The sequence below is a fragment of the Camellia sinensis genome, chromosome 15, assembly GCF_055761805.1.
Source record: "Camellia sinensis isolate YWXY chromosome 15, ASM5576180v1, whole genome shotgun sequence".
Classification (NCBI taxonomy): domain Eukaryota; kingdom Viridiplantae; phylum Streptophyta; class Magnoliopsida; order Ericales; family Theaceae; genus Camellia; species Camellia sinensis.
The window spans coordinates 66,765,045-66,780,816 of NC_138975.1; the positions used below are offsets into that span (position 1 = coordinate 66,765,045).

General features: G+C 35.8%; 1 protein-coding gene across 2 annotated transcripts in view; it reads left to right on the top strand.

Annotated features, from left to right (window-relative positions):
* Nucleotides 1–15,772, top strand: part of LOC114312398 (MADS-box transcription factor 6) — a 45,621-nt gene that overhangs the window by 12,208 nt on the left and 17,641 nt on the right. For both annotated transcript variants that reach the window (XM_028258627.2, XM_082909841.1), the window contains exon 5: nt 1,401–1,442. In XM_028258627.2, the coding sequence (XP_028114428.2) occupies nt 1,401–1,442 (42 nt within the window). The remainder of the gene's footprint in view (nt 1–1,400; nt 1,443–15,772) is intronic.

Below are 15,772 nucleotides of genomic sequence, written 5' to 3' on the forward strand. Positions count from 1 at the left end.
TAAAATAAAAATTATTTTTTTAATAATTTAATAATATATACTCTTAAAATAATAGTTATCTGAATACAAACTTATCAACAAGGAGAGAGAGAGAGAGAGAGAGAGAGAGCTATCACAAAATTCAAAAATATTTGAATTGAAAATCTATATAAAGATAATCTATATCTATCAACAAAATTCAAAATAAAGATAATTTAAATGAATTTGAGTATATAATAAAGATAATCTATATTTATTTATTCAATTTCATATCTCTCTCCTCCTATATAAACAGTTATATTTTAGTTGATTATAAACACATATAAAATTGTTATGTAACTTTTTCTCTTTCTCCCTTTCACTTTCTTTTTATATATAATTTTATATTGTTATAGGTATAGCTAAAAAGTTTCACAGATTTGCATTCTCTCTCTCTCTCTCTATATATATATATATATATAAGTTTATATTGTTATAGGTACGGCCGAAATGCTCCACATTTGCATTTTTTGTCTAAATTTTAAATTTATCAAAGGCTAGAAAGTTTTTGAATTTCTTTTTGTTGCGTCAATGTTGAATATTATATACCAAAATTACAACAACAACAACAACAACAACAAAAAAAGTGTAAGAAAACTATTTGTGTGTATCATTGTCATAATGAATTTCACACCAAACTAAAAAAACTCTTTCTTATTTAAGAATTTCAGAGTAATTTAACTTGGCCATTGAGTATCCAACTATATTTGTTTGCTTAAAATTTTATCTTTCAATGATGTTTTAGTGATGAGTTCACATTATTTATATGTTTTTATTTAATACTTAATTTTGCTCTTTTACATTTGATATCAAAAAAAAAAAAAAAATTAATAAGAAACTTAAATAATGGAGTCTTTTATTTTGTTTTGTTTGTGGGTTGGCTGTAAAATATTATTTTTGTTATAGCAAAACATAGTTCTCAATTATATGATACTTATTGATATTTCATTGCAGTTGTTTTTGATTTATTTGTTTATTTAATTGAATTACTTTTTATATTTTTGGTTAGCAAAATCTCATCGAAAATAAATAATAATAAAAGTCAATTAGTACAGATGATATTAAACATAAAACCATAACATATCATATATTCTGTAATTCTATTTTTAAGTTATTCATTTTAAATCATATATGCCCATACATCGCACGGGATATCACTCGTACATATGTAACTATATATGTTTGAAATTTCCACAACAATCAATTGAACTCACTGAACGACATGCAACTCCACTCGTTATCCACATTTGCTCTCTGCCAATGATCTCACTTCCATTCTTTAACAATACATAATTTTCTCTTTATTTTTTCAATTTTTTTTCTTTTTTTTATTCATTAGTTGTTTGATTATTTTATGTAATGTATTCAACTCAATCGTACAGAGGCGCATCATTTCAGAGCAAACCAACTTCATGAAGGAAAGGGTGAGCTTTCTGGCCCAAATTAAAATCATTTAAGTTAATTTGTCTTATATGGCAATTTCATCATTCATGTCAACAAAAGTTTTTACATTTCTATGGGATGGACCACCTTGTTTTGATTTGTAGATGTGATGCACAGTTGTTCATCCTAACCTAAGGTAACACTACACCATGACTGAGACCATATATATATTAATTCAAAGGAGGAAAAAAAAAAATCTTTTTTTGATCGGCAAAGAATATTTTATTAACTCAAAAATAAAGGTGCATTAAGAAAATAAAGATTACAATAGAAACTCTATCGCTCTATAGAACATTCTAACTAGATTTCATGGAATATTTCATATATATATATGTAAGAATCTTACGAGGCTCAAACTACAATGGAATCATGTAATCATTATAGAGCTAAGGTTTACTTATTTCAAAACTTTCAAACGATACCAATTAGGGGTGAAAATAGATCCGCTTATATTAGTGTGTTCATTTCGATTTTGTGTCAAAATTCACAGCACATTAATTTGGCATGTTTAATTAATCGTTACCAATTAGGGGTGGGAATAGATATACTTGTATTTCGTCGTTCATTTTGATTTTGTGTCAAAATTCACATAACATTAATTTGACATGTTTAATCAATCGTTAGCAATTAGGAGTCAAAATAGGTCCGCTTGCATTTTGTCGTTCATTTCGATTTTGTGTCAAAAAATTAACATAACATTATTAATAGGTCCTACTTTTGGGACTTATTACTCATTCACTATAACATTTTCTCATTTTAGTGACACTCAAAAATGCCACAAAACCATTCTTCGAGTGACATTTTTTAGTCTTGTGATATTTTGAATAAATGTCATTTATACCCATGTCACAGTAGATATTAGTGGCACTTCAGTAACACTTGTAAGTGCCACTACACCATTAAGCTAAAGGCTTTTACTGACACTTTGATGTCATGCTAGATGTTATTCATGACACTACCAAGCGTCATTAAACAAGACTTATAATATAAAAATGCCGCTATATGCTTTTTTAATTGCACTTCTTATGCCACAATTGATATAGATCATAATAGTTAAATTTAATTCTCATAAAGTCCTATTGAAAATAAATTTTAGTAAAATCGTTGCTAAAAATAATTTTTTGTGACTATTTTTAACATGTCGCTAAAAATTAACAATTAGTAACTTTTTTTTGTCACGATTTTTATAAATTATCGCCAAAATTTACAATTAACGACATTTTTCTGTGATGAATTTTTAAACTGTCGCTGAATGTTAAAAGTTAAAGATATTTTTTTGTGACGATTTTTTTAAACCGTCGCTAAAACTTATAATTAGTGACATTTTTTGTAACAAACATTTTAAATTATCGCTGAAAATTAACAATTAGTGACTTTTTTTAATAATATTTAATAAAAAATGTCATTAATTTTCATAGGACTTATTGAACAGTAAGTTTACATATTAAAAACTACATGTAAGTCTCCCTATTTTTAACAACTCTTATAAATGCTACTTGACCCAGCTTTTAGTGGTGCCTCAAACTGTAAGTGTTTCGCTATTCATTTGTGACATTAGTGGAGATAAGTGACATTAGAGTTTATTCTAGTGACCACTTTTCAAAATTGCTACCACTACTATGAAATGTCACTAAAAATAAATTTAATATATATATATATATATATTATTTACAACATCACTAATCATTTTTTGTAAGATAAAAAAATATAATTTCTTTTAGCCAATGATAATACAACTCATGAAACTAACAAAATACAATAAAAAGCAACCAATTGTCATTTAACTAAAATATTCCAAACCAAAAATATTACAACTCAAGAGCCTCATTTATCTTGAACAATTGTATACATGTCAATCCCATTTGGCTCCCGCTTCTAAAAAAATAAATAAATAAATAAATAAATAAATAAATAATAATAATAATAATAATAATAATAATAATAAATATCCACAAAAAATGTCAATATCTTTGCAAGGACTCTGAGTTTCAGTATGGCACTCTTGAAAATGCTCCATGCTTCTTCATATATTCCAACAATGAAAACATAAGGCCATTGAAAAAAAAAAAAAAAAACAATATTCTGCAAATAGATACATCTTCCAATAAGGTCCATATAGGTCCCTGTAGAAGCTTTTGGAAATTTTCTCTAAACAAACCCAACACACCAAATCCAACATGCAATAAAATCCAATCAGATTGAAAATATAAAAATGAACACATAAAAATAAATAAAAAATTGAGAAAATTTTGCATATTTACCTTCAATCTTGTTGCTTCTTTGTGGCACCCAAATATACCTAGACATATATGAGAGAAGTAACTCTTGATTAGATGCATAGGAAAGTAAGACAAGTATTGAGACATCAACAAATAAACCCAATTAATATCCAGCAATATATAAGTTCATTCTCCAAGATACATGGCTATCCCATGAAAATCTAATATCAAAGAATCATTTCATGTAATACTAAAAGTTGTTTTTATCTTCCAAAAAAAACTCAATGAGCACAATAGGCATATATAGGCATATGGTTAAGTAACAATTTTCAAAAAATTTCGTCAAATCCCTTATTTGGCATGGGATGCAATCATAGTTCAAAATACCTGTTGGAAAAAATGATTTTTTGATAACTTTAATGTAAAATTAAAGTATGTCCCAACCATTGGTTGAGGTGAGATTAAATGAGTTTAGATTCTTTATAACAAGGTCTTTATACCACAAAAAGAATGACAAAAAATCATTAAGAATTAAATAAGAAATTGTCTCATAAAGTTGACCTCACGAAACATGTATTGGGAATTGTATATAACTACCAATCCCACATTGATTATAAAAGAAAACTTTGATGAGTATTTAAACCTCAAGATTTTGATAAGGGCATGAGCCCTTTGAGGCATCTAAATTTTCTGAAGGAATGGAGTTATGGATGCTTCAATGATGGGCTTGGGCCAAAACTATAGTCCAAGTTGGTTATGACAAAATTGTCACACGCGCGCCACCCACCTAGACCGGGTTGTGGATCTTAGATCTTGGGCTTGAGGCTTGAGGCTTGCTAGAATGGATTAAATTTGGACTAGGCCAGATTGGTAGTCCACCAACCTAATCTTTCTGGGCCAAGTCTGCTGCAGATACACATAGGTGTATAGTGTGTGTAACTCACACATTGAATTCCCATCAATTGTGTGCATTACTGCAGGAGTCATAGTTGGAAGGTTACTCCTCTCTTCCCCATTGTTTATAAAGGAGGCTCATCTCCCTAGGGTTCAAAAAAGATTTTTTGCTCTCATATTATAGTCAAGCTAGTCTTCTCTTATAATATATTCTTTCTGTGTGAGAGAATGCTACCATTGTCGACTTACCAAAGCTAACAGAAGGTACTTCCGCGTTAGCCGGTCTAAACCGTCGTATCTTGGGAGACAGAAGTCAACATACCTTCAGCACCCACGGTGAGGCGGCTAGTCTGTTTTAAGGAGACTGTAGTATCACACAGGCTTGGCTTTGCTTTCTTTACCATTTATCGTATTTTGTATCTCTATGGTTGTAATATTTAGTATGTTTTCTTATTCTGTTATGTAATTTGATTAATCGTAAATCTATTTATCTTGTGTAAATTACACAATTTGTACAACAATCTTAAAACATATTAAATATTCACAAATAGAATCCATGATTAGGATGTGTAGTTTATATGCTGTTTGCTATTGGTCTTGGAAAATCAAAATTGTTCAAATTGGCTATAGACTACAATGGCATGCTAATTGTTTCTTCCACATAAGAGTCCTGAAGGATAGAATACATATAATAATGCCACTGTCTCCAACCTGGAATTCATGATATATATATATATTTCTCCAAGATCCTATTAGTTATCTGCTACGTACTGTGAGTAAAAATAAAATAAAGACCGTATTTTGTTTTCTGGAAAACCAAAAATATTTCATTTACTTGGGCAGTCAATTGATATTTATTTAATTAAATAGATATATATTTGTTATGTTCATAATATACTTACATGCTTATTTATTTAAGCCCACTGTTAGTAGTTATATGTAATGTTATTTTCTATTTGTCCAGTTTAACAAAATGTGCATGATTCGTAGTGTATTAATTTTAATTCCCTACCATGATTTGCTTGTCTTTTAGTTTTATAATTTTAAATGCTTATGGATGCTACAATTTTGTAGTTCATATTGACATGCTAATTGTTTTCTAGTTTTCTAGTATGATTAACATTTTCAATATTTTTCACATTCTAGTTTAAGTCACATGTTTCCTAGATTTTAGATTTGTAGGAAATGTGTCTGTTCTTTGTTTTCTAGATTTTAGTTTGTTACATGCTTATAATTTTCAAGTATATTTGCATGATTTTAATTACTAGAATTATTTACGTGTTTATTATGAATTAAATTCATTTATAACTCATGGCAATTAATTTTAATTTAATTTTTAGAGTTATAAGTTTTGTAATTTATTTGGGAATTATAAGTTTAATTGTATAATTTGTCTAGCCTTTTAATTTTACTTAATTTTGCTATTAAATTAATTTATAACTTTTACAGTTTCATTCAATTATTTGCTTTGTATTGTGTTGTGGTTTTCTGCTAATTTCCTTTGCAGGAATACCTATGCTTAAGGGAATGGAAAAAAAATATACATATCCAAATTAATACAATTTGGGATTGCAATAAAAATTTGGACTACTAACCTTTTTGATTGAACAATAATACCTAAGCGAGGAAAGGAGTTTAGAGAGGAAAAAAAATATAGTCCTATTTGGATTGGTCTACATTGGTTTATATTTGAAGCAATGTTTTGCTTGGATTTAGTTGGTTATCTACCTAGTTTTTGAAGTAAGTTTGTTTGCTTATATTGTTATAAGCATTTCATTTGCTTAATCATTGTTGTAGAAATTTTTTACATTACTTGTAATTTGGTTAGCAATTTTTAAATTGCTTGTAAGTTTGGAACTTGGTTTGATTTTCGGTAATAAAAACCAAAGTGTTTAGCCTTAAATAGTTCTTATTTGTTCAGAAATGACAACTAAGACGGATTTAGTTTCAAACCTTTGGGGTTTGAGAAAATCTGTGGGTTTAATTATTTTATTCCCAAAGTGTTGGAAAACCAAGTTTGGAAAAAGTCTTTGGATATAATTTGATTATTTCCAAAGTGTTTTAGTTTTGAGAAAAGAAACCAAATTTTAGCATTAGCTATAATATTTCTGATTTTATTCAGAAATAATGGGCTCAGTTTCGGGAGTACCAGTTAACTTTTATGAGTGGTGTAATTTTGGTAGCAAATTTTATTTTCTTGGGAATTGGTTTGTTTTAACCTGATTTATCCCCAACTTAATTCTAAATTTGTTTCCCATAGATTAGGAGTCAACATGCTCTTAAAAGTTTTGTCTAAGGTTAACTGGGTCTTAAGTGAGACCAGTGTGACTCCTCCAGTCTTCCTAAAAAATTTCTGACCATGTTCGATTCTAGGATAAGTAGTGAGATCAGTTTTGAATTAAATTTCAAACTTTAGATTTTCTAGTGTTAAGTTTAGTGTCTGGAAAAACATAATAGTGAAAACTTTTTCAGAAATTGCTTCAAGAGGTGACAACATAAATGTTGTTCCACCTGCCAATCTTAAGCCTTGCAAGGTTCTTAAAGGAAGATCTAGTGTGATTAAAAGAAATCATAAGATTGCATGATAATATCTTTAAATTAATCAGAGGCGGTTAGTATGTTATCCTTGTGTCAATTATAGCATATATGATTGCTATATGACTTTGCTTGAAAGATGAGACAATCCATTAGGGTGAGTGAATATATTTTTGAATTTTTAAATTCCAAATATATTCTTAAATTGGTGGCTCCTAGTGAGTACAAGATCACTGATCACGAAGATAGAAAACTTGTGGTTCCTAGGAGGTTGTTAGACCACTGGCTACACAGCTATGAGATCGTGGTTTCTAGTAGTAAACAGATTACGAATCACATGTCAAGACACGGTGGCTCCTAATAGTAGAGAGGGTACTGATCATATGTCAAGACTTAATGATTCCTAGTAATGGAAGAGTCTATTGATCCTATGTCAGGACGTTGTGATTCCTAGTAGTAGAATGACTATTGATCATAAGTTAAAACATTGTGATTCCTAGTAGTAAAAAGTCTACTGACCACATGCTGAGAAATTAGTGATTCCTAGTGATAAAACTACTGGCCATGTTATAAAGTTCCAAACTGTAGACTATTGAACACTGGATTTGTGTTTCCTAATAGTAAGACTATTGGCTTTAAAGTGATAGGGTAGATTAAATATGTTTGGATGCCTAATTCGGTTGATGACATTCTAGGAATGTATTTACTGTGGTATGATTTTGAGAGTTTCATAATCATTGTGATGCAGGGAATTGTTTAAAGACCTTGTATGAATTTTTTGAAAAGGCCAAAAGCCTTTATATAAATTCTGCAAATGTGGGGGTGTCATGCAAATGGTGGTAATACCTAAACCAAAAAGGGTTAGGATAAGCTTAAAAATCCATTGACTTTGTATTCAACGGTTATACACGATATAGCAGTGCATATCGATTTCTTGTGTTTAAATTTGCTATTCTAGATATACACAAGAATACTATCATGGAATCTACAAATGCATTTTTCTTTGAAAATGTATTTCCTTGTCATATTCAAGAAGCGGTTCCGAATTCCATGAAAGAGGTTGAAGGTGACAATAATCATATAGATGATCAAGTCAATGATCAAATTGAGGAAGTAGATGATCCAAGAAAGGGTAAAAGGGCTAAGACAACATAGTCCTTTGGTCTGGACTTCTTGACTTATATGTTAGAGAGAGAATATCGAACTTTCCATGAAGCTGTGACTTCATCTGAAAGTCCTTTGTGGAAAAAAGCAATTAAGAGTGAGATTGATTCCATCTTACAAAACAATACTTGGGAGTTAGTTGATCTACCCCAAGCAGTAAGGCCTTGGGGAGTAAGTGGATCTTTAGAAGAAAGATGAAAGCAGATGGATCAATTGATAAGTACAAAGTTAGGCTAGTTATCAAAGGATACAGGTAGCGAGAAGGTGTAGATAAGCCATTTTTTACGGCCCTTACGACTTGCACACCATCACATGCACACCCGATAATGAACGTATACGCTCGTCCAGTGCTCGAAGTCCTCAGTGAAAAGCTGTAGCTTTGAGCCTTTCAAACCCTACACATCTGCTGCCCTATTTTTGGACCAAACCCTGTGCCTTTCAAGCCTACAGCTCCTGGTGGCTTGCTGGCCACCCTTATGGGCTGTCGGCCATCACTTTCTGGCTGCCAGCCACTGATGTGGCGTGTCGGGCACCAGTGATGGTCGGCCGGCCACCAGTCTCTTTTGCAGATATTTTGTGACAGCTGTGCCAGCTGTTTACACAGATGCATGCATTTGTCCACACGTGTAGGGATGGATATCCTTGTAGAGAATTCATGTTTTCTATATATAGAAGACCCCTCTCTCATGTTTTAGGGTTAGAAAATTTTGAGATCAAAATTTTTCCTCTCTCTCTACAATTCTCTCTCTCTCTCTCTCTCTCTCTCTCTCTCTCTCTCTCTCTAGCAAATCTCTACATTTTTGCCTACAAATCCTCAACCTTTGCCTATACACCCTTAACCAAATCTTCTCATCTTTGAGCTGAGGTACTTGTAAGCTTGGTTTGAGCTCTTGAAGGGTGTGTTGTCTTGGTTTTGTTGCTTGAATTGTTTATTCTCTTCAAGAGGAATAAGGCTTTGCCCTTTCACTTGCTTTTTCTACTATTGTAGTTGTTGTTTTCCAATCGATTTTGGACTATAAAACTTTTGTATTTTTGGGCTGAAACTTGAATTTTAAGGCCATTAAAGGTTGAGGGGTGTTCTACCCTTCTTTATACCTTGTTTTGGAGGCCTTTGCCCTTGTGTTTCCCACCCTTGCATCATCTTTTTCTAAGCTTTTAAACATTGATTTTTAGAGTTTTTTCAGTGGCCAAAATCATGTTTTGAAGTCTAAATTTGGAGGGGTTAGTCTCCCCTCCTTGTGTCTTGTTTACTAACGTAGTTTGTGCCATGTTTTAGCATATTAATCTAGACTTTTTTAGCTCAATTTCATAATGTTTTAAGATTGTATTAGACCTGTTTTAGCATTGTTTTTGGTTGATAGTTGCATTTGAGCTTTGCTTTGCATGTTTATAGTGTAATAGTCCTCATGAGTTTGGTGTTCTAGGCCTTAGACACCATCTTATTTGAGTTGATAGCATTTATTTGCCCATTTCCATCACTAATAATCTCTGTAACCTCCTTCCTTTCTTGGCTTTTTGTTTTGCTTTGAAAGTGATTCAAACTACTTGCTTGTTTATAGCATGAGATTGAGGTGTCATGCTTAATGATTTAATCCCTTAAGGGGTTCATTACCAACAGTATGGTATCTCTTTCATAAGACAACTCTTGGTTTGAGCCTTCTTTCCTTTAGAGGACTTAAGCTCACCCTTTGTACTCAATTGATTAAAGAATGGATGGCAATTTAAAATGAAGTAATTAAAATTGGGACTAAAATGGTGCAACATAATAATTTGGTTGTGTTCAATCAGACATTAATTGAACACGTGGAACTTGGACCATTTCATAATCATTAGTGATGAAATGATTCATGTCTCCAAGGTCATCACTTCCTTTGATCTTTCATGATAGGGAGGTGGTTTTTGAGAGTCTTATTTCATTGCATTTATTGAACTTGCACACTTGGTTTCACAAGCCATCATGCAATGAAATTGCTTGAGTTGGTGGTTTGTGGCCTAAGTTCACAACTCCTTAGATTTGTTCATGAAAATGAGGGGTGAGTTGTGCAAACAAACCCTTGAAAATACCCTGTGCATGCTCCGTTTGTCCTCTATTGCAACAAGGAGAACTGGGCATGTACTTTTATACAAATGAGGTCATCTGGGAATACACAAGTTGTGTGTCGAAAAAGAGGAATCAAAGCGCCTGATGGAGGCCATCTACGGAAGGGAGTGCGGAGCGCATATGAACGGAGTAATGTTAGCCCAGAAGATTCTCAGGCAAGGTTACTATTGGTCCACTATGGAGGAGGATTTTATTGGTTTTGTTCAGCGATGCCACAAATGCCAAATTCATGCTAATCGCATGAATATCTCGTCGTCAAAACTATATAACATTACTTCGCCATGGCCTTTCTTGGTTTGGGGAATTGATGTTATCAGTGCATTCACACCGAAAAGATCGAATGGACATGAATACATCTTGGTGGCAATTGATTACTTTACAAAGTGGGTGGAAGCTCAGTCCTATGCAGTGTTGAAAGCATCGCATGTGGCCAAGTTCATCCGAAACAACATCATTTGCCAATATGGAGTCCCAAATGAGATCATATCAGATAATGGCTCCCACTTCAAGAAAGAAGTAATAGACTTGTTGGAGAAATACAATGTGGCTTTTCATAAGTCATCTTCATACCGGCCGCAAACCAACGGAGCTGTCGAAGCCGCCAACAAGAATATCAAGAATATTTTACAGAAGGTGGTTAAGACCTACAGGGACTGGCCAGATAAATTGTCATTCGCACTCTGGGGCTATAGAACTTCAATCCAGACGTCTACAGGGACAATTCCTTATTCTCTTGTCTATGGAATGGAAGTTATTTTGCCAATTGGAATAGAAGTCTCGTCACTACGAGTTATGACTGAGTGTCAGATAGCAGATGCATACTGACAATAGAGCAAATTCGAAGAGCTGATGTTGTTTGATGAGAAAAGGCTGAAAGCATTGTATCATGTTCAGGGCTATCAACGCAGAATTGTTAGGGCTTTTAACAAGAAAGTTAAGTCCTGGAATCTCAAAGATGGGGATATGGTACTGAAAGACAACCGAGCTCCCATTCATGACCTTAGGGGCAAGTTCAGACCCAATTGGACTGGTCCTTACATCATCAAAACAATCTGGTCGGGTGGAGCCGTTATTCTCATGGACCTAGATGGCCTGGAATTTTCGCAACCGATCAACATGGACAAGTTGAAGAAATACTATCCCTGAGACTCTCGCTAGGCCGAAAACTGGGAAAGACGACTTAGGTAAAAGTTAGAGCATGAAAAATTAGAAATGAAGAAAAACTGAGCTCGCAAGGTTGAAAACCCTAAAGGGCAGCCTTGGCAAAAGTTAGAGCGCAAAAGGAGAGAGTTAATACTTGAGCAAACCCGAACTGAACTATGTAAGGCCTGATTCCCATCTTTGAGATACGTAGGCAACTTCATCCTGAAGTTCGGCTATAAACATTTCCAACTCATCTGTCATGTCCATGTGTCTGATCAGGTCATCTTTGTTTGTTCTTTGCTTGAGAGCTCAGTTGTGATCTTTACTCTGAGAGAAGAGTTGGTTACAATGCTGAGCAGTGCTATTCAATCAAAGGGCAGTTATGATTTTTTGATTCGGGGTTGTACATCTCGAGGATTGATTCCTTGCTTGTCAGGTGGTGATCCTTTTCAAAAATGGTTTTGGAAAGTTTTAATAAAAGTTGATTTTGTTCAAATTTCACCTTTTACAACTTATACCATTTTTGGACCAAAAGGAAAATTTTCAGTGCTCACAACTTTAATTTCATTGATTTTGATATAAAAGTTCTCTAACTCTCTGATACAAATCAAAGTTGCTTTTATTACATTCAAAAACTTGAAAAGAAAGGTCAAAGAAATAAACTAGGGGCATAGATGAGTCAGGTGCTCCTGCATCCCCTACTCGTGCTTGTGGAAGCTTCTGAAGCCAAAGTTGGCCCGGTTTGTGCCTCATCCTCGAGCCAAGCCAAACATTCTCCAGAAAGGGCACAACTAAAACTAGAGGCAAGGGCCAGAAGCTCTCTTGCCCTCCAAGCAGTAAGGTACCTAGCCAAGTGTGAACCACAGATAGGGAATGAAACCAGATACTCTACCCCGTCCTCTGGGCAGGTCTGATCATGCCCAAACTGGTATCTGAACCGGAAGGGAAAGTAAAACACACAATGTGTAAAGTCGATCAGCTGTATGTCAAGTTGTCGAGCCATGCTGTAACTCATCTCGGTCAGGTTAAGCTAGGGGCAGCGCCAAGCTATGTTAGTTGCAGACTTGTTGCACATCTAGTGGCACCACCATCTCTCATTTGGGAAATCCACTAGACGGTGGCTGAAGAAATAACCTCAAGCTGAGTACTCAGGGCAAGAGTCCACTACCTTCAGCTTATCCATAAGCCACACCTGGGAAGGGATGAAAGAAAAGAGAGATTAAAGAATAGAGAGATGTATGTTGAGAAAAAAGTGAGAAAAGGGCTAGAGCATTAGTGTTGAGCGATGTGAGAAACACATATGAGAAAGGGTGGGAAACAATACCTAGAGAAATAGTAGACTCCTTGTGAATCTAGTAGTCTCTCGTTGATGAAATGCGTCTAAGCCCATCAAAGTCTCGACCAACACTAAGCCAATGCAACTCTTGCCTTCTCTCAAACCTTGGGCCATTTCGATCAACCGAAAGCTGGACTCGGCAAAACTAGGGGCAAGAAGGAAATAAGCAAGCATACATAAGCAGAGGGCATGTTGCCGAAAACCTTGCTAGAAAAGGTCGCATCTATCGCCGATGTCAGAAAATTGATGAATCAAACTGGGAATGTCTAGTTCTCCGTTGTGGGCCAAAGACCGAGCCTCATACAGATATAAGCCCATGGTGTTCCACTTATTCAAAAACAAGGTGGTACCGAGGACGAACAATCAGGAAGCCTCTAGCGTACTGCTCCATCTCCTCAAGTGTCTCTGGCTCGTTCCCTTTGAACCGCTCAGCAAACCAACTATATCTGACTATGCCTATTCGGTATAAGGGTGGACGCGCTCCCAACAACTCAACCCAGGTCGCCTCCCACTCCTCCATGTCTGTATCAAAAGGGATCAAATCACCCCCTACTCCTAAGCCAGTAATCATGGCGAAGTCGTAGGGAGTCATCGTCATCTCCCCAGCAGTGGAGAAGTGGAAGGAGTTGGTGGTGTCCTACCACCTCTCCACAAGTGCTCTTAGAAGAGGGCGGCTAGCGATAACCTGCGTCAGGCCAGAGTAGAAGAGGCAGAAGCCAGTCTCGTCCACAATGTCACAAACTCTAGCAGGGAGCTTGTTATACCAATCTCGTGCTATCGTGGCTCTGTACCCTCTGAAGGCACGAGACTCACCTTGTGGCAAAGAAGAGGTGAATCAGATAAGGCAGTGATAAAAGTACAGTCAGATAAAAGGCAGTGCAAGAAATGCAAGTAAAGAAAGGTAGGAATGCATGAAAACAGAGTTTATACCTCAACAGTGATGGATGAAAGATGAGAAAACGACTCCCTCAGCAGGAGGTCCTCCGGTACACCGAGAACAAAGTCGCTAAAGCATCTAATGCCACTAGCTGGCAAGATATGTGTCCGAGGATGGTATCTCGCTGGATCAAAAAGGCGTACCCTCAACGGTAGTGGCTCTAGCTCAACCTCAGGCTCAAACTCCGCCTCGAGATCGGCCTCAATACCTTGAGCTACCTTGGCAATAGGTGGAAATATGGAGAGGATCTCCGGAGGAGCCCCGTCATGTGGTGAATCATCTGACATCTAGAAAATGGGTGAAAAGTAGGTGAAAAGTGAAGAAAAATGGAGAAAAGAGGGTAAACTTGGAAAAAGACAACTCTAAGAGAGAGAAAATCGAAGAAAAAGTCAAAGCCAGGAAAAGTTCACCAAACCCGAGAGAAACTCGAGGAGAACAAGCCTAGAAGAGTGAAAATGAGGAAAAAAGTGTCGAAATCAAAATCCAATCGATTCAAAGCGAAGAGAACTAAGAGGGTTTAACGAATAAAGTTTGCATGGGGCATTGGAAAACGCGTAGAAAGCGCAAATCTAGAGAGAATAAGCACCTAGAGAGAAAGGGAGAGCAATTTCAGAAGTATGGGTGTGTGGAAATGAAGTGTGGATACCTATACTTAAAGACCCGTGCATGAAAAGTCATTTTTGCCCCGAACTGCTATCGATGGCCGACAGGTGGCCAGCAAGGCTCACTAGTGGACGGAAAAAGTTTGTACATGGCCGGCAGGTAGCCGGCGGCCTCCTCTTGTTGCCGACAAGTGGCCGACGGCCTCCCTTTGTTTTGTGTCTTTGTTTCCCAAGCGTTGCATGGAAGCTTCACTATTGGGTTCAAATTGTCTCTACGGAAGCTCAAAACTATGTTTTGGCACATGATGTTCATCACATGTCAACATGAATGAGGTGTATCCTTTTTAAGCATATTGCAATTCCTCCGAGAGGTAAATTAGAAGGTGCTATTGAATGTCGCTTTTATTCGTTTTGCCTTCGTTCTCCTTTCATTCTATATTGTTGCATAGAATTGCATTTCACATATAGTGTTGCATAAGAATTGCATTTCACATATGTGTATGTTACATGCATGTCTTGCATTAGTTATGATTCACACATAGAATATGCTCTTGCTTTTATTTCATGCATAGAATATGCTTTTGTTTCTTTCATAGAACATGCTTTTAATTAACATGTTCTTTCGATTGTCTATCAGAAATGGAATGTTTACTTTGTGCATCTATCGCACTCATTCATTTTATGCATCTATCGCACTTGTTTGTTTTGTGCATCTATCGCACACCCCTCTGTTGTTTCATCTCAAAGCATGCGAAGCACGAGCCCAAGCGGTTTTATCTCAGGAAGCGTGACGCGTGGCCCAGGGTGGGTTTTATCTTGAAACGTACAAAGCACGAGCTCGAGCGGTTTTATCTCCGGACACGTGACGCGCGGCCCTGGGCGGGTTTCATCTCAGAACATGCGAAGCACGAGCCTAAGCAATTGTATCTCAGGACACGTGATGCGCGGCCCTGGGCGGGTTTCATCTCAGGGCATGCGAAGAACGAACCCAAGAGGTTCTATCTCAAGACGCGTGACACGCAGCCCTGCGCAGGTTTTATCTTAGGATGTGCGAAGCACAAACCTGAGCGATTTTATCTCAGAACACGTGACGCACGGCTTTGGAGGGGTTTCATCTCGGGATGTGCGAAGCATGAACCCGAGCAGTTGTATCTCAGGACGCGTGAACCCCAAGTGATTTTCTTTCATCTCGAGACACGTGAAATGCGATCCCGAGCGATTTTCATTCTTTAGTTTCTCAAGACGTGTGAAATGCGACCCCGAGCAGTTTTTGTTCTCAGCTTCTCTAAATGAGTGAAACGCAACCCTGAGCTGTGTTTTCTTTCCTCGTCTCTTGTTTTGGTAGGGTTAGAGTATGGTTTTATCTTTTTTCCTGGAACC